The 24,915-nt window shown below is 42.0% G+C and overlaps 1 protein-coding gene across 6 annotated transcripts in view; it reads right to left on the bottom strand.

The window, feature by feature from the left end:
• Window positions 1-24,915, bottom strand: part of FOXP1 (forkhead box P1) — a 584,602-nt gene that overhangs the window by 229,876 nt on the left and 329,811 nt on the right. For 3 of the 6 annotated variants that reach the window (XM_038565860.1, XM_038565870.1, XM_038565861.1), the window contains one exon: window positions 1,714-1,907. In XM_038565860.1, the coding sequence (XP_038421788.1) occupies window positions 1,714-1,896 (183 nt within the window). In that variant the 5' untranslated portion in view covers window positions 1,897-1,907. Of the gene's footprint in view, window positions 1-1,713; window positions 1,908-11,391; window positions 11,501-24,915 lie in introns of those variants that run through there. The other 3 variants (XM_038565867.1, XM_038565866.1, XM_038565862.1) reach the window with 2 other exon arrangements.

The raw sequence follows: 24,915 nt of genomic DNA, 5'->3' as shown, positions 1-24,915 counted from the left end.
TGGCTGACTTACGACTTCAAAATAGCAAGTTTCCCATTTATTTAATTAACACACCCATTTATTTAATAATGCACCCTAAGTATGTGGGATTCACACCCTATAGAGGTCAAGAGCACCAACTCAACCACTCCATAAAGAACCAGTTGCTCTGGCTCTATAGGGTAAGGACACAGAACACAGCACTCCAAAATACCAATTGCTCGTTCTCAATATAACCATAAATATCTGGGAACACCACATGAACGATACATGCACATCCATGGCTACCTTTCTACCATGTAGAGTATGTTTTGCTTGAACACCTTAGTGGTTAGAATTCGGCCATTTGCAACTCACTTAAGTGCACAGCCTTCCACACAACATATGTCATAAATTCCAGCTGACATGACATCCAAGGTGCAGGCACAAAAGGGTCAGGGTGGCCAGTGAGAGACACCACGCCACTGGGATGAAGCCCTATGCAGTAAGACCTGAGGAGATGTCTGCTAGTTTTTTTTGCTTTCTCTCTGTTGAAGCTTCACCCCAATAGGTTCCACTAACTTCTAAGGGACTAGCAATGCAAACCATTTTTCGTATCTTAAAAACTTCTTAGCAAGAAGAATATAAAACATGCTCAGAGTGTGTCAAAGGTTATAACCCTCCTACAGAAAGGGATTCCCTTTACTTCTCTGATACGGATTCCAAGAAAATGGTTTGAGAAAAGGTTTGCCTTCCTCTTTCCTCCTCCCCCAGCGATTTGTTTCTTCCAGAAAGGCCAGAAGATCCCTCCTTCGTTTTTCACCTTTCTGCAATGGTGCCATAACTATGTATATCGAGTAAACAAATCAAAGACCAAAATAGAACAAAAACCATTATCATTAACAGAAATAAATCATATTTCCTGATTCTAAGAGAGGCTGGAAAAACAGTGCTGTCTTCAAGCAGATCCTATTTACTTATTTGAATTTCCCTCAACACTTGGGCCCACACAACACCATTTTCTGGGTCACCTTTACCATTTGGAAACATTTGATCAGTCACTCACAGGCACCCACTGACATGCCTACAGAGAATGTAAGGAGAATGAATATGCCCCAGTTTATAGGCATTTGGGGGAGCCACCAATAATAGCTCATTTAAAACATTAAGAGGATCTGGCTGCACACCAGCTGCCATATGTATATCAGGCACATTGGTCAGTGGCCCACACTCCTAAGTTCCTACAGGTAGCAGGTGGGGAGGCCATTTCTTACACTTAGCCCCGTGTGCTGCTATTGCTTGCGTGCTATGTACCCATTCCTGCCTGTTTCTATTCCCCTGAATCATCTACTACTCCCTCTTCCATCCCGTATTCCTTTTATCCCTTACCCCTTATTGTAGATCTTTCTTCCCAAGGCTCCACAAGCCTGTGTATTATCATTACTTTGTGATTCAAGCATCGGGAGCCATTTCCCCAAAGATTCATTTTATTCCAAAGAGTTCAGCTTCAGCCTGCCGCGGTGGGGGCCCGGGACGGGTGCCCAGGGGCGCACTCAGTCGCATCTTTACCAACTGCCCCCCAAAGTGGGGGTTGTGGGAGGGGGCTTCTAGGACTGTCCAGCCCTAAGGGCTTGAGGACTAGTCTCTGAAGCCAACCACCGGGCCGGCCTGCCAGGTGAGCCCAGACACTCGCAGGGCGGTGGGGGAGGGTCCGGCGCCCCCCTCGGCCTCCCCCAGCACCCGCGGGCACAGTACCTGCTGCTGCTGCTGCTGCTGCACGTGCGCGAGCTCGGCGGCCCCCGCGTCCGCGGCCGGTGTCTCCCCGTTGGACCGGCCTTCGCGAAGGCTGGCGCACGGGAGCAAGTGGTTGCCGCCGCTCGACCCGTTCTGGATGGCTGAACCGTTACTTTTTGTCTCAGTCCCAGATTCTTGCATCATGACTCAAAAACCTGAGAGACAGGGATTTTCAGGAGGGAGCGGGGGAGAGAGAAAAAAGCAGCTGTTGAAACAGTTGTTGCAAGGAGGAGAACGGGCCCTGCCTTCCATGTTGCCAAAGGCCCTAAACAGTTGTCCTTTTCGGTCACTCGCTTTGGCCCTGGGTGAGGGGTCCCGTCCCTTGGTGTTTGAGGGCGGAGGTGGCAGTCCAGCTTCAAGCTGTAGGGGTGGCCCTTTGAATAAATAGGCTTTGTCCCCTGGGAAGAAAATACTTACGGGTGAAGTCAGGATTTATGGTTAAATTTCTGTGATGGGATCTGGATGTTGTGCTCAAAAACTAGTAAGTCGTTCTGGACAGCGTATTAGGTGTGACATTAAATTTTAGTGTGCATGGGCTCTGCGTGGGGATGTCACACTCCTAGAGAAAGAGTCTCCGGCTCCACTCTATCGAGACATGACACACACCACCGGGAGGGCCCCTGAGGTAATTTGAGCTGAAAACCCTTACAGTCAAAAACCGAGGAGCATTTAAAGATTCATCCTCCTCAGAATCATTCAGGTACTGAAAATCTTCAAATCTGGCCATTCCAATAAGATAGGCCACATTTAAAGAGGGAAAAAAATATCTACTTTTCAGAAGCCACATAAATTCAGACTCTGATCTTTGGCCTCTGGTTAAACCTGTCCTAAGAAATCCTTTTTTTTTTTTTTTTTTTTTTAACATTTTTATTTTATTTATTCATGAGAGACACAGGCAAAGGGAGAAGCAGGCTCCACGCAGGGAACCCGAAGCGGGACTCTATCCCAGGACTCCGGGATCACGGCCTGGGCCAAAGACAAACGCTCAACTGCTGAGCCACCCAGGCGTCCCTGTCCTAAGAAATCCTATTCAAAGTTAGGGGTTTCTCATGCTGGATTATTAACCTTGAGTTTGGTTTAAGGCCTGACAGGGTCTGGGACATCTTATATTTATTTTGGAGAAAAATCTGGCCAAGGCCGACCCAAGAAAAGGTCTGAACATGAAAGTACGAAATATCTAATAAGACACATATACAATGACATACACACACACACACACACACACACACACATACGTATGTCTGTATGTATAGTGCATGATGAGTAGATGGAGGATGTCATCTACATACACGTAAATATTTCACGTTCTGCCCAACTACTTTTTAGGGACAAAACCATTTTCCTATAGAGCAATTCAGTTCTCAGTAAAGGCATCTGATTATGACCAAAGATAGATAACACCAAATGTACCATCTGTGGATCACCAGTGCTGTGCCCAGTCCCTCCTGCAGGTCACTTATGTATATATACATAATGTGCATATACCAGTTTAGTTCTGAATGTCTATACTGGTATACTGCATACTGGTATCTCCAGTATGCAGGTGAGAAAAGTAGGATTCCATGAGGACCATTCTAATTGGCCTGGTATAAATCACAGCTACTAATGGTGCAATCAGGATTTGAATAAGTTCAGTCTGATGTCAAAGTTCTTAAGCACGTGTTTTCATACAGCTGAGGTGCAGGGGGGAGCAAACAATGAAATGGCAGGGTCATACTCCAAATTCATAGACTAGGACTTTGAACAGGAAAAACAATGAGCACTGAAGGACCTGAGGGTTCGAATATCAAAGCTGAGGAATGTCTGAATATTCAAACTTTAACGTGAGCCACCATCTCAGATAAAAGGGCTGAAAACTTGTATCGCAAATTTTTTTGCTCCATGGAAAGTCATGCACAACCAGTGCTACAGATTTCTTCCCCTCCCCACTGCCGCCCCCTGCCTCCCCCCCCCCCCGGTGAAATAATGGGACAATGGGGAAATGGAAACACTTGGGACATGTTTAGCTGCGGCTGCCCTCTTGCTAGAAGTTGGTTTAAGTCCCTTTTCTACCGACTTCCACAAAAGCCCGATGGAAAATTAAAAGCAGAAAAATTCACATCTTTCTTTACTTCCTTTCAGCGCACTGTATGATCCAACTTGAGTATAAACTTTAGGAACCCAGAAGACTTATTTTTTAAAGTTAATCCAATTCTGAAGGGGATTAAGAATGGCATTTTTTGTTGACAGGTGGGAAACAAACTCAGATGCAACAGCTGATTCATTCTCTTTAGACCAGACTTTCCAGTAATTAAGGTCCTTTAAACCCATTTATATCCTTACTGTCTGCAGAGTAGAAAATCTTTCAAAAATACAACTAAAACTTTCTCTAAGATAGAAGAACCAGGCAGTGCTAGTACTTGTTTGTTGCCAAAAAAGGAATTAATTTGTGAAATTGAGGGGATTTTCCCCCCAATGTTTCAGTTTCTGTTTCACAAATATGCCCATTTGTATAGAAACGAAGGAAAAGACAGTGTTGAGGTATTTAAGGGAGAGAATGGTTGTCCTAGAGTAGTTAACAGGGAAACTCACTGAATTCTTAGAGTATGTCACAAGCATACCTAAAGAAAAAACAGAAACTTTTTTTAAAACTTTCTGGAAAGCCTATTCATATCAGTGAGTGGACCCCCCCCCCCCCCACCAAAAGACAAAAACATGGCTTACACGTGAAATCTATACCTGCCCTGAGAATGGGGCATATTTAGCCAAATATCCTGTCCCCAGAACTATCGGAAAGATTGCTGCCTTCATACCCTGTGACCACTGGGATGCCTGACCTCAGAACAGGTGCCTAAGAGACTGGCCCTGCTTCTGTTTCTTTGGTTTGACACTGTGGTGGTGGGTGGAGTAAGAACAATCTCCAATCCACAATTTGATGAGAAGGTTTTGCTCTACGCAGTTCCAAGAAGACTGCCAAGTCCTCCAGTAGAAGTTTTGCAGGCATCACGCCAAGCAGCTTGGCTTGCGAATCGGGTCTGTGAGAGTGCAGGCATTGGGACCGAAATTGCATAAAGGATTATTTTGGTCTGAGGATGTCCTTAATTAGTCAAGTGCTAACAGTAGTATGTAGGTTGCAAGATTTAAAATTTCCCATAATCTCCCACACCAATCAGGAGAAAACAGCTTTTTGAAAAGCACATGTGAAAAATTAGGAGTGTCGATGTCTAAGAACATTTCTAACAATATCTGGGCTGGCAATGGTTCTTTCTATGGAATGTTCCAAGCCATTTAATAAGCCTTTATGTCTGTACAACACTTCACAAACTACAAGGCTCTCTGAGGTACTTTTCAAACTCATAACAAGTCTATCAGGGAGAAGAGACAGGTGAAGTTTATCCCCATTTTACAGTTAAGAAAACTAACGGTCAGTGGTAGGTTAAGGATAGATACAGCCATAATCATTTTCCATTTCAGACATGAACTTGTCCATTCAATGAATGACAGAGAATTTCCCATTTGCAAAGCCCTGGGAAAGGTGGTGAATTAGTAAGTGAATGAAAAAGAAAACTAAGTAATTCCAGGAAAGACAATATCAGGGTGGCAGGTGGACCAAAACAACAACAACAACAACAACAACAAGGCAAAAAGCATCAGCATTCTTTAGCAAACACCTCTGTCTTTTTCTATTGAGTTTTACAATTTGAGAGTCATCTGAAAGCAGGTCAATGTATACAAGAGGCATGCATGTTTTCTGACTTCGAACAACACTGTACCCTCTTTTCTTAGAGGGAGCTTGTCATAGACACTCAGTTTGTATAACCTCCACTTCTCTCTGGGACTCCTTATAACCATCGAACTGCTTTGCTCCATGGCAAACGAGAACAAGAAATGATACACAATCAGCCAAAGTGCTCGAATATGAAGGCATAGCACCTGGAGGACATGACCACCCGTGCCCACTAACAAGCCCTTCAGAAACAAACACAAGTCTTCCTCTGGCTGCTTGCATGGCTTCTCTGAATGAACTGAGCCTGTTTAAGTCACATATGATCCATTCAACACAACCTTGTAAAGGCTGAGGCTGTAATCACATGGATATCAGAAAGCTTAAAGAAGCCAAAATGGCCCACTTCTTGTCTCACTTGGAAACATGACAGAGCTACTGATTTCAAAAGATCGATTTTTGTGCTGAAGGAACTTGAAGAAAAGGACAAGAACTGAGTTTAGCATGCTTATTTGTTGTCATTGCCAACAGAGCATACTCTGGAAGTATTCTGGAAAATTCATAATGTCCAGGCCAATGTATTTATAGTAAATTAAAGCAATGCTTTATTATTATGATTATTTCCTTGGTTACAGTGTTGATGCTGAAAATTTAAGGAAAATAAAGCCCTTGTTATCATGCTCGTGAAAGATTTTAAGCTAACAAAAAGTTCAGTCTTGATTCCAGGGCAGTTAATTAAGGTTGACCAAGTCAGGCAGAAGTAAATTAACTTGGCTGATCAATTATTTATATGAAGCAGAATAAATGCCCTTAAAGAACTTGGTCTGTTCATGAAAGGATGTGTAAATTAAACTAAACATAGTTTTGTAAAATATATTTCTACTTCTATGGGGGAGAAGAGAAGTTAATGGTGAAGTCACTTGTAGGAAAATGATGATGGTGATGGCACGGTCCTCCCACATCCCAAAGAGAAGAGCCTCTTTCTCATTGTTCATCCACTGCCAGGAAAGAAGGAAAATGGAAGGCATTTTGAGCTGGGAGGGGGCGTGGTGGAGAAGAAGAAAGGGAGGGGGGTAGGGGGAAAGAGAAGACAGGAAGGAGGTAGGGATGGGAGGGACAGACAAGGGGAAGGAGCAAAGGTGGGAAGGGAAGACAGAGGGATGAGAAGGAGGGAAGGAGGAAGACAGCAACTCTGAGAATGGAGAAACTATGTGAATTCCTGTATTTTGGAACTACTTCGTCCTCAAACTCCGTGCAGTTTGTAGACGGGACAAGAATAAAGGTGGGAGTCAGGCTAGCCCTAGTTCTAAAAGAAGGACTCATGTCACATCCTGATGATTCAAAGTCCACACTGATCACATTCATGCAACACAGGAAAGAAAAACTTGTGTGTATTAAGATATAAAGCAGGCATTTACTTCTGGGTCTCATCAGATAAATGAACGGTTTCCCTTTAAATGTGCAAGAGGTCTATCTGGCAACATAATATACATAAAGGAGTTGTAAGGAGCAAAGTGCAGCTAAGGAGATTCTCCTCTGCCAGCAGGCAAACAGCAGGGAGGTGCAGGACACTTAACCCAGCCCCTTACTTTCCATCTTCTAGCAGAAGCTCCTCCCATTCCAAATAGGGACTCAAGAACAGAAAGCATCCCTGAAGAAAGTCTGGCTTTGACAATGGAGATTTTGCATTTCCTAGTCGGTGGCACGTGGTCTGCAAGTGTTCACCCTTCACCTGGCAAGATGCCCTGGAGCAGCAACAAGGTGAAGGGCTGGTGGAGGGATTACAAGTGAAACTGAGGGGTTAAGGAAGCAGGTGAAGAAAGGGCAGGATGGAAGGCCCCCAAGTGGCCCCAAGATGCAGAATCACTGTAAGTGGGGATTTTGTAGCATACTCTCAAAGAAAAAGAAAGGGAGGAGGAAGACTGAAAGGCGAAACAAAATAATGCCAGCGGATTATTTTCACATCTGAGATCACTCCCACAAGTTGTGAATGAACTCTTCAGACACGACTGTCTATCCACTATCCAATGGCAGGGGTCCCATTTCACGGAAAGACCATCCATGGGTCAAGTTTAGGAAGAGAAGTCAGTGTGCTGCCTGTGTTATGAAGGCAACATCTTCCAATACCAAATTTTCATAATTATAACAGAAAGGCGTAAATTTTCTAATGCATGGCAGTTCAAAAAGTAATCAAGGGAATGAGCCGGAGGGCTATTTTAATGTATGCAAAGCTAGTGACCCACAGTAAATGGGAGGTAAGCTACAATGAATGCAAAGTAATGCACACATACTGAAGTCCTGGTCTGATGAGGGACGGCTAAAATTAACACCCAATTAATTTCCGAATTGACAAACAAATGAAACCCATAAATCTACTTTCTCATTAATTTTCCTGTGGTATAATTTAAAGCAGTAATATGAGGGCAAAAACTGAGCATTATCCATCATAAATATCAAAAAGATAGCACTGTAACACTATAAATTATGCATATTACCTGTTGTTAAAAATGATTTATGTATTATCAACTTTCTTTATCGTGCACTGTAGATATCTAGATCTATCTTTAAAAATCTGGAACTTCATTTAGCACTTAGGAAGAAAAAGTTCAGGAGCAACGAAATAGTCAAAAATGTGTTCACAAAAAAAAAAAAAAGAAAAGAAAAAAAAGAGGCTGCTTATGTAGCCATATGGGAGATAAGGGCAAAATTGGAATGTTTCTAAATCTTAGGTCAGCAGAGGTTGAGGATATCATGGCAAGTGTCGAGCTGGGCCTCTCAACAGAGAAAGAAACAGCTCTAGGAGCACCCCTCTTGGAAAGCTGTGGTACACCCATTCTCAAGAATCTACTGCTGCGGGAGATGCAGGATTTGGGGCTGGAAAGGAACGGGTACAGGCGAGGATGTCCTGGATGCATCTCAGACAGCTAGAGCGGGGGAACCGACAGCTACGGGTGCTCAGCAAAGCAAGGAATCTTCAGTCGGCAAGAAGTCTGGGGGGATAATTACGCTCACTGGTAGTAATGTATGGTAGCTCTCTTACCTTTATAGTTTAAAGGAGGAGAAAAAAAAGAACTAGGAACTAGTGTGTATTTATCAATCAAACTAGAAGTACTCTCTGTTTATCAGGTAAACAGATAAAGAGGCATTCAGAGTAGAATGATCCCCTTCCTGGCCTCTCCCAACTCCATTTCTTTAATAACAATTTGAGGGGGAGGGGAAGCCTTTATTTTGAACTTGACTTTCAGGCACACCCTGCATATACGTTCTGAGACCCCCAATGGATGCCTGAAATCGCAGATAATACCAAATCCTACATACATACATATCTATGATAAAATTTAGGGATCCCTGGGTGGCGCAGCGGTTTAGTGCCTGCCTTTGGCCCAGGGCGCGATCCTGGAGACCCGGGATTGAATCCCACGTCGGTGCATGGAGCCTGCTTCTCCCTCTGCCTGTGTCTCTGCCTCTCTCTCTCTCTGTGACTATCATAAATAAATAAAAATTAAAAAAAAAAAGTTATGATAAAATTTAACTCATAAGTTAGGGACAGCAAGAGATTAAAAACAATAATAAACTAGAGTAATTATTACGATATAGTGTACTAAAAGTTATGTGAATGGGGTCTCCCTCCCTCCACCAAAATATCTTAATGTACTGTACTCACCCTTCTCCTTCTTGTGATGACGTGAGATGATAAAATGTCTACGTGAGGAGCTGAAGTGAGGTGAATGACCTAGGCGTTATGACACAGCCTTCTAACAATACCTCAGAAGGAGGATAATCTGCTTTTCAACCCCAGTAGACCACGGGTAACTGAATCCACAGAAAGCAAAATCGTGGATACGAAGGACTACTGTAGTAGGAACTTAATACGTAATTGCTGAATTCTTAGCTAAATGATTAAATGACAGGAAAATCCAACTCCAGTTTCTCAATCAAATGAGTTCAAGGGCTTGTGCTGGCCACCACCTTGATGTTCCTAATTTTAAAATACCCTATGTCCTGCACTTCCTTTGGAAGGACTCATCATTTTGGATTTCCGAAACTCAGAAACTAAAGTAAGCCATTAAATTGTTTTAAGTCATAACGGAAGTAGGACTGTCCCAATCATTGAAAATTTGACGATACTCAATCAATGAAAAGCTCTACCAAAATTCAAGATCAACAGTTAATATTCAATTCAACTGGACTGGAAAAAGGTAGAGAGCAGGATGTTTAATTTTCCCTGTAATGCATGACTCACAACAGAGTTAGAGGAATAGGGTGGTAATAAAATAATGTTCCTAAGAAAAACATGATTTCCCTTTTCTACCAGACTTTCATAGTAAAGACCAGAAATTTTATATTTTCGAAGAAAAAGATTTTTTTTTTTAGAAAAAGAATTCTTGAATTCCAACACCAAGGCAGAACGGTTGTTCAGATGCATTGTGTGTGTCTTGCTCTAACAGCCTGTCTTAAAAAAAAACTTCCATGGTCTTCATAAGTCATCAATAAGCATGGATAAAAACACCCACCCCCTTAAAAGTTACAAATGTCTATATTTTCAGAATTTCGGCCACTGTTGGTCTTGTTTTCCTTCCCTCCCAGTGGATAAGAGTTTAAGCGCTGTAATCATAGCAACTGTGTGCAAACTTTGGAAGTTAGAAAGGAGCTGCTCTAGGAAACAGAAGTACAAAGGAGAATGCATAACCCACTCCCTTGGCATATTAATCCAGACGAGCTCAAATAATTAAACAGAGACCAAAAAGGAGCTTTGTCAATCCTGTGTTAGGCTGTTTGCTTTGCCACAAGGAAGCCTCTGCAGCTTAGGGTATGATGGGGCCAGGTGTTCTAGGGAGCTTAATTAAAATGCATTTTTACAGAACAAAACAGAGTGTAAGTTTGAGAATTAACAAGGCCTGCCAAACTTGAATCGTCTGAACATTCAAACAGCTGAACTGTCACAAATAGCCTAGTGGAATAAAGTAACCAACAACCAGGTCGGAATTTCTTTTTTCATTTCCATATATTATATAGTTTCATATACATGGGGCCAGGTTCCTGACATCAATTAGTGGCTAGCGTGCACAATGACACACTTCACCTATCTCCTGCTTTTGCCTCCAGCCCCTAACCGCTCTAGTGGCCAAAGTGAACAATATGTTCAGAGCATCACGGCAGCTTAGTGAATGCAGGCCATCAGAAGTCAGTGCTTGCACTTCTCCATTGTGTGAAAGGGACAATTATTTAATTTTATCCTTCAAAAACTTCAGTATGCATATATGTATTCCCCCCCCCCCACCCCGGAAAGTTGCTCTTACAGACAGATTAACAGGCTTTCTCTTGATATAAAAGACCACAATTTGTTGAAGGTCATTACCCCTAGCCTCCGCCCTCAACCCAGTCTGTATTTTACCCTTGTAATTTACAGCAAATGCTAGCAGGCCCTGCCTAGTATTGAAACACAACACAAATTCAGAAACAGCAACAAACAATAATTAAAAACACAAAAAACAAAGATGATGTAAGCTGTTTTCTATGTTGTTTGCAAAACACTGACAAAGGACAGGCTAATGTTTGGTCTTCTCTAATGTGACTCTCAGTGACCATGGGACAAGAGTTACACACATCAAGCTGAACAAAGAGACCCAATGTCTCCTTTATTTAACTAGAAATGATACAACACATAGAACTCATTTTAAAATGAGACAGGTGAGAATATCAGGTAAGAATTAAAACACTAGCTTGTAAAAACATATGTAGATCAACTGTATGATTTCTTCCCAGTTAGGATGTCTCTTTATATCACCGAGAATTTGTTCACAATACATTAAACTCAAAGTTAATCTTCCCTTTGCAAACTTGAACGAGTACACCCATCACACACAGGATCCTATGGAGCCCACACAACGACACACAATGAACACACACAATAATACAAAATCCAAGGATTGTACCTTTCGAAGGTGACTGCCTTGTTCATAGCACTAGACTTTTTCTCCTACACCTTCTAAGTCCTTGTTTGCGCCACAAAGAGTTTTCTAGCCATCTGATGTTCTATTACTAAGCTAGTGGCCTTTCAGGAGAGCTCTCTCCCTTCTGAAAAAAGCAAACAACTGCATAGATATCATTACACTAAGGAAATCTCTTAGAAAAACCAAACAACTTGCTAATCTCTCCAGCCCCTTCATCCAAGCAAAAGATAAGAAAAGCAAACCTAAGTCTGTTTCAACCACATTCCAGGGACAAGTTCCCCTTTTTTTCTTTCTTTATCAAAATTCTAGTATTTAAGTTTTCTTTTTTTTAAATGTGTGTGTGTTTTTTAAACAGACCTTGCAGGATAAACTGCTGCTCGCACCCCGCAAACAAAGCAATATTTGTTTAATAACGATTGCTGCCATGGGTACAGTAAACAAGGGGCCCAGCATTTGTGTTTATGAACAAACACATCATCTTACAAGAGCAATTTAACATTAACCAGGTGGAATAATCAACAGATTTCATAGGTGACACCAGGGGCAGGACTAATGTAAACAGGGCTAGGGAGGAGAAAGGGGCCACTCTTCGGAATCAAGGTCGAGGTAAATGCATTACAGAGTAAACAGCTGCAAAGAAGGCAAGATAAACAAACAGTCATTCTTCTGACATTTAGAGAGGCAGAAAGGTTGTATGTTACACAGATCAGCTGCTGACCACCATGAAATCAAACCAGTTGGAGACCAGGCCTGCCTGTTTGCACAATGCCATGTTTGCTTATAAACAACAATTTGCTGTTACCAACCTCGCATTACTCATCATCATATAAGCCAGAGCAAATCAAGTGAAATCCGGTTAACTCTTTGCTGGCAATGTTGCTCGGAAATAACAAAATGATGGCCCCCTTTAAGAAAAAAGAGGTCACCTCCAGATGAAGCAAACAGCTCAGTCAACGCCTTTTTACTTCCTGCCTTGTAGATAAAAATAAAGCATCCACATGGTTTAAACTACTAAAGATTGGATTTGGTCACAGCTCTAAAAGACTGGAATGTTTTCATGCTTGAGTAACTATACATTCATCTCTTGGGCTCATCTTCTTTTATCAATGAAATATATGGGTCAGACACCGATTCGGATCTTGAATGTTTTATCTAAAAGGAGAGCCCTCATGTTCCTTCTCTTCGAGTTTCTTGTTCCAAGATACCTTTAAGCGCACTGGGTCCACCCGCAAACAGATGTGTTTCTCAAGTACGCAGCAAAAAAATCAAACTATATCCGGGTATGATGCCCTTAAAAAACACGATATAAATAAATTAATCAACTGATGTTACAGAGAGCCACTCAGGAGGTCAGTTTGTCGGATTATCGAATAAATCTGAGGTCTTTGAAGAGTGAGTGAGTTCAATGTCTACACTAACAGAAGTGTTATAAATGTTTCATCTTCAAAAATGTGCTTCATGTACAAGAACATGTAAAACAGTTTGCTGTGTATTATAAGAAAGCTATCATGTTTTATCACAGATAGTATATTTAGGTGTATAATTTGCAATTGAAGCATTATTTTTAATCTACCTTTCAGATTGTTTAATATCACTATTTAATTGTGATCCGTGTGAACAGTATCTCTCCATTACTTTATATTTAATAAGCAAAACATACTGAAAACCAGTTTGCTAATTTCTACCTTACATTCATTATCAGCTAATTAATTTTTTAAAATTCTGTTTAATGTTAGTCCAAAGTACAGTAGAACCCTGCTGGATATCTAAAGCAAAATTTGAAAATGAGAAAATGAAATTAAAAAAAAAAAAAACCTAAAAAACTAAAGATACTCCTCAGAGGATGGTGGCAAGTATATTAGTAACCTTCAGATTACTGCAACTTCCATCTCTGTCTAACAGATGTTAACAAAATTTTAGCGGTCCCCTCACCCATCACCGATGCCCACCACCAAGTCCACTCTAAACCTCTTCACCTTCTCTAGCTGCTCTTGCTTTCATCCCCTCCTCCTATAATCTAATCTTTGTTCTGCAACCCTAACATCACAGCTAACAAGAGGATTTTCTTTTGTGTTTCTGTTTTGTTATGCTGTGGTTTGTTTCCCAAGTCCATCACTGCTGACAGTCTCCTTTCCCCAGACCAATGCAACCCCTAAAACCTCATCAAAAGACTGGAGAACAAATGTCTGGTGAGCCCTCTGCGTCCTCGCAGGAGGGACTTTCTCAGGTCCGTGGACCTATTACCACCATATAGACCCACAGAAGGGACCCTGGGTCTGCTCCTGTTTTGCCCTCACAAGCCACCTGGGACTGGAGCTGTTCCACTGCCCTCGAGAGGGAAAGCCAGCCTTGCCCCCCTCGGAATGATGATGCAGACTTGGGCCACGGGAACGGCTAACAGTAGGACTCTTCCTCAAATGCTTTGGAAACTGAACACTCTCAGGTGCCATGCATATGCACGTGGCCTAGATGAACAAGAGACAAAGAAAAGTGAAGTGCCTGATCTGACGCTCTAGTGAAACTCACGGGGAGAAAGAAATGAAGAAGTAAAAGCAGAATGCTGTGACCCGCCATCCGTATTCCCCATCTTCATTACCCACACTATCCGCACTTCCAGTCTTTTCCAGGACTTCTCCGGCCTTCCATTTTTGTTTTCTTTTCCTAAAGCCTAGATGAACTAGAGTACCAGTGAAGGATTACAAAGAGAGTTTACAATTCTACAAGGTAATCCAAAGAGTTGAAACCATGTCTCTCGACAAAGGCCAATCGTAACTGAGCTGGGGAGTTTTGAGAGCCAAGCTAAACCTAGCCACATGATCGCTACCCAAACGAGGACGTGTTTATATTCAAAAGTGGTTCTACCGATTCCTTACCAAGAACAGGATAAATAATGTGCCTTTTTCCTCTGCCTCGGTTGGGTGGTAAAAACCCTAACCCAGCTTCAGTTTTACATGCATGTGCCCAGTTACTTATTTTGTTCCCCAAAGACCCCACGCTATAAACCTTAATTGCAAAATAAAATAAAAATAATTAAAGTGAAAGAACCCATTTGCTAAGAAGTCTTTTAAATAACCTGTTTGATCAACTATTTCAAAAGATGAGAACAATCCCAAGGAAGCTCTGGGTAGGCCCCAGAGTGACAAGGACTCTGACCTGTTCTTTCCACATCTCTCTGGGATGAAAATCTCCCAAGTTCTGAGATTCTCAGAATGGTTCATGGCACCTGAGGGGACACTTGAGCTGGTTCTCCAGGCTCAGGCATTCATTTCTACCTTCACCTTGGTGATTTCTGCCATCTAGCTCTATACCTCCACCAACACTATTTTTAAAATGTATTCACTTTTGACAAACATATAAATCTATTGCAGAGGAAACTTTGTATCACTTCGTCAAATGGAAAGCCAGTGTGTATCCCTTTATAGAAGAGAAAGACTTTATAATAAATGTAATACAACCCAACCAATGTTATTAAATTCTAGCTAGATCCTGCTGTCCACAAAGGCTCTGAGCAGGAGCCATGTTCTTTCTTTGTTAAATAATGAGCTTACAACTGGAAGAGAGAGATTAAAGACATACTAGTACCAAATGGAAACTTTCTCCTTGGCTTTATCGGAAGGATTAAAACAGGCTGAAAATGGAATTGCTTCAACATCAAATCGCAATAATGAGAACTGGTGAATGATTTATGAACTACCTAAAAATCCTCTTCCAACACACCAGTGAGTGGTACAAGCTTATGTACTGGGGCACTGGGCAAGAGGTGAGACTTAAGAGACCCCTGTGAGGAGCAGGTTATATCCCTGACTCCAGAGCATAATATTCCTAAGAATGCATTTCAGTAAGTGCTGGCACAGCGCCTCCTGTGTACACACATGCTGGTGGAGAAATAAATAATCAACTGACCAGACTTTCTATTCTTGGCCCCCAAAGCCATGCGGCTCCTGTGCCATGGGTATTAAGCCTGTACAAGACAGCGTAAAAATCAGACTGGCAGCTCCAACATAAGCCTCCCTCACAGGCCTGCCTTTTCTCACACCATCAAGGAACAACAGTTCATGGGCCACTTACATAGAGCTGCCTTTCTAGAACATGAGTTCAGAGTTTACTCAGTACCAAGTAACTACCATAGGATAAAAACTGTAAGCATATCACTCAAATGCTTTATTGGTCAAAAAGATGGATGCTTTTATGAGTCCAACCTTTTTTTGTAATGGAGTGCCACCGACGACCCAGCATTAGCCTCATTCCCTGCTATTAATCACACTTCTAAGAGCTCATTTTGCCTTAAAATCTTAAGAAATTGCTATAATTTAAAGACACGGTGTCTACATAATGGGAAATGCCTCATAATTGTATCATTTCACAAAATACAGTATTTTTTATGGGAACAATGACCATGATGCTAAGGTATTACAAAGTGGGAATAATTTATATATATAAAAGAAAAGTGAGATGTAAGCTGTCTTTTGTATTTGTGGCTTCCCACATCTGTACGCTTTAATCATCACCTTTGGGAGGCTGATTAATACAACGGCATCAGCGTATCGTTTACAGAGTTAAAAGCAAAACAACATTACCAAACAAATGAAGAATTTAAATGAAAGGGAGAAAGCCTAATGTAAAAAGATAGAAAAGATGTGAAAACATATCATGTGCTTTAAGAAAATTCCATCAGTGGTATATTCCTTATTCATCATCTATAATTCCTGGGCCTTATCTGTCCATGCAAAGAGAACTAAAGCAAGCTCTTCAAATAAGTGACTTCAGGACAAACTACAGGTATCTGCCAATTTACTTTCAGTATTATTTCAATAATATAATGATGCCCTTAACTTGTAAGTCTTCATCTCATTAAACCACCCTTCATGAACATTTAACACAGCTGAATACTATAAAGGAAAGAGTATCTGAAAGAGTTTTTCAAAATACAGAGCTAAAATAAATCTTTTTAAAAGTGCCCCTTCAATTTTTACTGCTATACAATTAGAACACAACATATACAAATCTTCAAGTCTTGCATACACACAAAAATGGTGCCATGATGAATGAAGGTAGGCTCCAATCAGCCACAAAGATTATGAATAGATATGGTGTGAATGGTTGCAAAGAATACTCAGTCAGCCCGAAGATGAGAATGCAGGTTTCATCCTATAGTCAGCAAGGGTCAACTCAGAAACTGAAACAGCCAGAGGCTGGTGACAAAGTATAGGTGGGGCTGGGTATCAAAGGGCTTGGTGATAAGTAATCACAACTCTGATAGAGAAGCCCCTTCTAACAGGGATATGCTCCCCCGTGTGGTGTCAAATGGTCACAATAACCACCTAGTCCTTGGACCCCCTGCTCTGTACCTATTTCTCAAGAACTAGAAGGGAACACTGACCCAGAAAGGATAGTTAGGAAGAAACTTATAGAGATGCCCATAAGAAGGGGAGAGCCTGAGGTGCTCAGAAGAGGTAGAGTGGGTGCCAACAGCAGGTCATTGACAGCAGCCTCCCTTCACACCCTGGGTGCTGGGGCCACTGGACGGCTACAGAATTGATAGTGGGACCACTTGATGTCTGACAACCTCAGATTCTCAAGAGGACTCATTCATCAACTAAACACCCAGAGAAACTTTCAAAGGTGCTGCTACTCCTTGGCATCTCTGTGGTAAATTTGAGTGGCTGGGGGTACTGGACACTGGGGCCCACCAGCGTCATCAATACCTGAGTTAAGATTCTCCAAGCCCGTGGAGAACCAACTAACTGATAGATGAGGCCAATGTATTTATCCAAGAGCAGATGCCAGTGGCACTTTCCTTAGACCAGTACAAGAGCAAGTACTCTGGCAGGGCTTTCCAGAGGAAATCACATATGCTTCCGACAGATAGGAAGTTACCACCTTTTACACTGCAACCATGGTACAGACAGAGCATAGTGCTATGGAGAGGAGCATGGTGTCACCTGGGAGCTTATGACAAATGCAAATTCTCAGGCTCATCTCAGACCTCCTGAGTGAGAATCTGCCATTTGATAACAACCTCTCCTCCAGGTGATTCAGAAGCATATTAAAGCTTGAGAAGGCAAGTGTGGTGGGAAGGGGAGCAGATACCAGACCAGACATACATGAACGTGATTTCCCACTCTGCCCACTTGAGGGTTTCAACAAGCCACCCAGCCACTCTATCTTTCCATTTCTCCTTCCCTAAAATCATACCATTCTGTATTTGGGTTCACTCATCACTCTGAGCAATATTTATTTTGTATCTAACATGTGTCAGACCCTGTATTGAGTGTTAGGGCAAAAATGTGGAACAAAACCTGATGAAGACCCATCAACATGGAGGTGACTGTCTTATGGGGAAGACACACAGTAATCAATTAGTCATATAAATAAGTGGAGATTAGAACTGTGTTAAGTGCTACTATGAAAAATGCACAGTGCTCTGAGAGCACACAAAGTTAATATATGTAAAGTGCCTTGTATGTAGTAGGTGTTCAATAAATCACAGTGATTATGAGTAGCCCATAAAACCCAGACCTTTGGGAAGCCACTAAAAAACTCCCAAGCGCTGAATACTCTTCTCCCCATCATAAAATGAGCCTGAAGTAGGACCGTGTTCTCAGTGAAGTGATTTTTTACCATATTTTCCTGCTTTTTCCTAGCTCTATGAGGAATACGACATCAATAAAGTCAACATTTCTTCTAATGACAGCTTAGAAAACGACATTAACTTTCCAGGTTATTGTTGAGAATTAACTCTTGTTAACCAAGTTGGAGTTAAAAGGAAAAGTGCAGAGCAGGACAGAGGGTGATACTGCAAATCAGTCTTGTTCTAAGCAGTCTTCTGATTATCATTTGAAAGCCTTTAGATACCTAAAGACCAAATCTTTAATTGGCTTTTCAGCACCATTTCTTTGTATACGCAGTTTGCTAAAGTCCAGAAAGTACATGCTAATAATTGCAGGGAGGATGAGCAACCTGTACGTTCTACTGTGGACACCAGTAGTTAATTGATAGTGCACTTAGCACACGTATATACAGTGGGAAAACTGGACTGAACAGGAATCAAAGAATGCCCATAACCAAACCCACATCACTGAGGATGCCCGCCCCAGGAGCAGAGTGACTTGAGTCTACCACATTATGTAGGAAGCTTTCATAACATTACAGCTGGGTGTGTTCAAGTGTTCCTTAATACAACCCTGCAAAGTCCATCAGGTCTTTCCCTTGCTTGTTTCCCACGAATTCACGAACTTTAAATAAAAATTTGAAATACGATGTCACAGCTCTCCATGTTTGTACAAGTTATAGGGTCCTTTTCAAGAAGCTGGCTTTCTTTCAACAGGTGGATATTTGTGATGGGAGATTTCTGACCTCACTGGTATCAGAATGCCCCTGATCAAAGAATAGAAAGCAACAGCTAATTTGAAAAAGAGAAGTATGTGCGTGGGAAACGTGGTTCGTGTTAAGACCTTAAGGTCTTAACAACAGTAGCTGAGTGATACAACCAAACAATGCTCACACATCAGAGCATTTGTTTTAAATTTTATAACTGGATTCATTGTTAGATGGAATAGAACACAGCCACTGGTAGCTTGCTTACTGGTCAAAAATGGGTGGTTTTCATTTATTCCTGCCTGGAATAAGATGTATCTTTAGGCAAACCATAAAAGACTCTTCACTACAGGGTACAAACTGAGGGTTGCTAGAGGGGTGGTGGGGGAGGGGGGGATGTGGTAACTGGGTGATGGAGATTAAGGAGGGCACTTGATGTAATGACCACAAGGGGTTACATGCAACTGGTGAATCACTGAATTCTGCCCTTGAAATGAATTATACATTATATGTTAACTAAATAAGAATTTAAATAAAAAATAAATAAGAATTTTTTTTTTAAATATATCTTTAGGATAATTTCCCTTGGATCCAACTACTAAAAAATGTGAAGTAGGAGGGAAAAGGATATCCCTTAGAGGACTTTTGGAATACCTGGAGACACCATAGTTGCCACAAGCCGAGGGAAGAGGAGCTACTGGGAAGCCAGAGACGCTGCTAAACCTCCTACAATGCACGAGACAGCTTCCACAACAAAGTTCACCCAGTCCCGTGAGCCAACAGAGTCATGGTTGAGAAAAATGTTCTATGTGGATCTGTACTGTTTTTATTATGGGATCAAAGCAATGAGTCCTATTTCTTGTTCAATAATAAATTTATAATGTGCCTTAAAATTCTAATGACTCGGGATTTTTTTGCTTGCATTTCTACTTCATAAATACTACTGAACTGAGCACCTATTATGGGTCAGGTTAGGCAAGACTCAGGTGACACCCTGACATCTGAATGGAGTACAGTATTTGAAGAAGTTTAGGCATGAGGAGGGCAGAGAGGGGGCGGAGGCAGGGTGTGCTCCAAACAAAGAGGATGGGAGTGGCCTGCAAAGGGAAGTGGCTAAGCCTGAAAATGCAGAGTGGAGGCGGAACCTTAACTGAGCAGGAAGCGGGTAGGGCTGGGGAAGGCCAGCCTTCTAGGATGCAGATACAAGTGCCCAAGATGGAGCTCAAGGAGGGAGACTGAGGGACCAATTACTGAGTTTGAATCCCGGGCTGACAGAGGTGGTAAGGGCGGGGATTAAATGAAAGCTGGACCTCGCACCCACCTCCTGCTGCCTCTTGAGCACCTGCTCCATCTCCATCCAAGTCTTCCTCTCTCACTGGTCCCTCTCAGCTGGGCCTCTGTCAGGTGTGCTTGCCCACCTGAAAATAACCCTCCTCAACCCCGAGCATCTGTCAGCTCCCTCCTGCTCTCTCCTTCCTTCCACCACCAGCTGATGGAACTGATAGAAAGAACTATAGCTCACTGTCTCCACTTCCTGCCTCCCACTGGTTCCTCAGCCCACTGAGAGCTGGCTTCTGCCCCACCTCTCCGCTAAAAATATTCCTACCACAATTGCTAATGAGCTTGGAGCTGCTCAATTCTATTGACACTCTTCAATCCTTACCTCACTTGACCTCTCACAACACATGACACTGTCATTCATATTGTCTCTCTTGAAAAAAAAATTCTCTTCTCTCTGCCTCCAGGTTTCCCTGCTCGGAGTAGTTCTCTGCCTACACATCTGGTGGCTCCTTCTCACTTTTTAATGAGCTTTAACTTCCTCTGCTCATTCTTAAATGTTTCACCTTGCCTCAAGTTCCATCCTCAGTGCTCCTCTACTGGAAGCAAGGGTTGGCAAACTTTCTCTGAAAAGGGTCAGAAAGCCACTGTTCGTGGCTCTGTAGACCACAAGGTCTCTGTCCCAACTACTTAGAGCAGCAGTTCTGGAGTACAAATGTAGCCAGAAACAACACATGAACAAGTGAGTATGGCTGAGTTCCAATAAGACTTTATTTACCAGACAGGTGGCAGCTGGATTTGGCCCCCAGGGCAGTTGTTTGCTGACCCCTGCTCTAAAGCAACATCCCTGGAAGACCTTATCCTTCCCATGGCTTCACCTCATGTCTGCCAGGACTCTGGGATCATTTTTGCCAACCAAAATAACTTTCCAGAGTTGCAGACCCTACTCCCACAACTTTCTGGACATTTCTACCTTGATGTCCTAAAAACACCTCGACCTTGTCTCAAACTGAGATCACCTAGTTCTTCCTCCATCCAAATCCAACCTGGGGGTTTTCAGGAAAGGGGGCATATTCCAAATCAAGAATTATCAGACGGCCTTCTTTCTCTCTGATTTCTCAATTTAACAATCCCCATCCATTGTCCCTTCTATATAAGTAATATCTGCTTCTCCAAACCGCTGCTTTGGAGTATGCTCACATCACTTTGTAACTCGGAATGTGAATTAACGCATCTCCTAGGCTGGCCACACCACAGCAAGTCTGATACTGTCACCTCTCTTGCTTCAATGACTTCCTACTGCCTCAAGTGTAGAGTCTCACACCTGAAGGCCTGTTCCACCCAGTATGAAAGTCACTAGCCACATGAGGCATATCCAACACTTAGAATGTGTCCAGCATGACAGGAGAACTAGATTTTTAATACATGGGCAATTTTAATGCAAATTACCTTAAATTCAAATTTAAAAAATACCATACTCGGTTAGGCTACTGGAAAACTTTTAAGTATGTGTTGAACAACTTGGGTATGTGAATCCACTAATCTATTTATTCAACTATGAGTTTTATGCAATTTAAATACAGACCAAGTATTTCTGATGAAATTTTAACATCCAAATTGAGATGATTTTTCAGACGCAGTATGCAAGAGAAGAATGTAAAAAATGTATCCTCCATAAATTTTTAATACTGATTACATGCTGAAATGATATTTTGGATAAGTTGGATTAAATAAAGTACTATAGAATTTATACCAGATTCTTTTCACTTTTCTTAACATGGCTAATAGCTTAAAATCCTTATATGGCTCTTTTACTTGTATTGCACAGCACTGGCCTAGGCATATAGCTCTTCATGATCCACTATACCAGGGCCCTCCATCTTGCCTCCGCTTCCTTGTCTAAACTGTGGCCAACGCAACAACTGACTCTAATGCCTCTATACCTGTAGCCACAGGCTCCTTCTACCTCTGTATGTCTGCCATGAATCTTTAAGAAGCTAAATCCTATTGAATCTCAAAATTCAGCTCAAGCTAAGAAGCTTTTCCAGACTACCTTCACCACCAAGTGTGAATAAGCCTTCTCCCATAGGGTCTCATCAAGTTTGGTACTAAACTTTTGCATAGCAATCAGTACACTGCATTCTAATTTTCTGAATGCTTAACTGTAAGCCAGGGATCATGTTTTGTACCCAACAGGGTACCAGGCAGTTTGATAAATAATTCAATGCCAGATGAATGAATGAATGAATGAGATCCTGTGCCATAGAACTGATAAGCTGGGAGTTGATTATAAGGGCTTAGCCAGCATCAATGAAAGTTCTCAGATTTCTAGCCCACGTAATTGGGAGAATAATGATGCTCTTGTGAGAACAGCCAAGTGAGGGGAAGAGGTTGTCCTCAAGAGAGAAGCAGAAGTGAAAACACGGGCTGGTGGGGAGCCATCAGTACAGAGGCTACAGCTCAAAGGGAGTGGGTAAGACTGAGGGGCGTGGGGAGGGTCCTTGGGAAAAATCATAGTCCATTCCTATATTTAGGAAACAGGAAGAGTGACATTTACTGAATACCAAGTTCTAGTCTTCACAACTACCTTGTGGGGTCCATATAACCTCCATTTTTAAAGAAGGAAACACCAATGATATGAAAGTATTAACAGACATACACACACAAAACTAGTGGACAAGAATTTGAATATCAAAGTCATCCAATCTCTGTCCATTACACTACAGAGGCGCAGTCAGGGCTAGAGCCCTCGAGAGTGACATAGAAGGTAGAAGGGAGTTTCAAGAAGGAAGGAGTGGTTGGTGGTTTCAAGTGGTTTAGAGAGCTTGAGTTCGATAAGATGACAGAGAAGGCAAGAGGGAATTCCCCCACCCAACATCAAGTATCTTCATCCTTCTTCCCTTTTCTCTTTTCCTTCTGAGATTAAGAGGGTGTTCACCCTCTACCTTAACTCTTAAACCTGTGCCCTCATCCATCAACTACCATCTCACCAACATCAACCCCCCCCCCCTTACTGGCTCCCTCACTTTAGCCTCTACATATATTCAAGGTACTTGGACCCTAAATAATCATTTCCAGGGTACCTGTCTGCTCTTCCGTTGCCAACCTTCAACCCCTTTCTTCGATTCAGGTAAGTAACTTGAAAGAGTTTGGTCTCCAAGTTTTTATCTACTACTTTCAACTCTCTATACTGTGGATTCTCAATTTTCCAGACTAGGATAGTGGTACCTAAGCTCTGAAGCCAATTAGAATGAAGGGCTTCACCCAGATCCAGTGTATGAAGGCTGGGGTACAACCCTGGAGGCAGAATTTATAACAGGCAGGCCAGGGGATGTGTAATCTCATTGTCACTACCCAACTATTCAGTATTGGTATTCTGTTAGATTCTTCTATGCCCTGTATATTTGCTTTATCTCCACTGATTCCTTAATTACTCCAGATTGGATCCCTGGAAGCTACTTCTCTCTTTATTAGTTATTTCCATCACTCAAAGTTATGTAGATTCCTTAAAACTCAACATGTCCAAAACAAAACGATCTATCCTCAAAACTTCTACTTTCCTTAATCAGAAAAAGTCACTGACATCTCTTTTGACACAGAGTTGATCACAAGGACCTGGTAATTCTTAGTCTTGTGTGTTAGATTTCTTTTCCTCATTCCCATGGCCATCCAGCTACCATCATCTCTCACCTATAATACCCAATGACCTTCTGCTACTACCATACATATGATTTCAAAACAAAAGCCAATCTGATCAGGTCACTCCCCAGCTTGCAAACCTCTAAAACTCCCCTCTTCTCGGAGGCTAATCTTAATTTCTTTGCTTGGAGTAACAGGCCCTTTGTAACTTCCCAGGCTTTTCTCCTGCTAGCCTCCTCCACTAACCCAGCACTACTCCCAGTTACTTGCTGTTTTCCAAACATGCTTTGCTCTTCCATATTTTTACATACACTGTTATCTTCCAGCTGGAAGCCACTTTTCTACTATTTTGGTCAATAAACTCCTACGAATACTTTGAAACCCAGCTCAAATGTTATTTTTAGAGAGGAGATACACTTCTTCCCAAGTCTCCAGGTGAACTTTATTTTTATGTTGGCTAAAGATCAGGCACATTTTCATTATGATTATGACTAAACATCTCTTCCCATTAGGTCAAGAATATCCTGTCACTTCTTCACCAAAGCCTAATAGTACTGGATACTTACTATCCAGAATCTTGCTGAATGAATGACTGAGATCATGAGCAATGGAAGGATGCAGAGTGTAGGCATGAACAATCAATCACACCTCCAGCTCCAATATGGCAGCTGCTCAATAAACTGAGAATTTCTTCATTTTGCAGACTAAAGAGATGATCAAAGAGGAAAAAATGCTGCAAATTCTGAGTCTAGAGAAGGAAAGTTTCACGAGTCATATGACCAACATCTTTAATAGTAAAAGAGGAATTAAATCATCTTCTGAGATCGAACGTAGGTGTAGCAGAGGCTCAAGCATAGTGTATAGTCGGTGCAGTGAATGAGAGAAATCTGAAAGCATAAACACTGGGGTTAATGAACCCATGACGACTTGCTTTGTTGAGTCCAGAATGCAGAGCTGCCTATGAGGCATGGTTCTGAGAGCACTGCCAGTGGTATGCATTAGCTTTGAAAGAGCAGGGAATGCCATAGAGTTGCCAAGGCCAAAGCGGTGGAGGAAGAGAGGATATGGGAAAGAAAGACAGGAGAAAGCGTGCTATGGAAATGGTTAGTTATTGATTCTATGCTGGTTGGGGAAGAAAAATAGGATGGAGAAGATAAAGTACAATCAATTCAAGTAATGGGAAGACTACGAGCAAAAGAAGGGTGCGAAGTACCGGGGTAAAACAAACAAAAAGCAGTGAGGTTTAGATGAGCTTCTAAAATCACTCAGCAA

This window comes from Canis lupus, chromosome 20 (genome assembly GCF_011100685.1).
Source record: "Canis lupus familiaris isolate Mischka breed German Shepherd chromosome 20, alternate assembly UU_Cfam_GSD_1.0, whole genome shotgun sequence".
Lineage (NCBI taxonomy): Eukaryota > Metazoa > Chordata > Mammalia > Carnivora > Canidae > Canis > Canis lupus.
The sequence above is the reverse complement of the archived record's forward strand: the minus strand, read 5'-3'. Positions and strand labels throughout refer to the sequence as shown.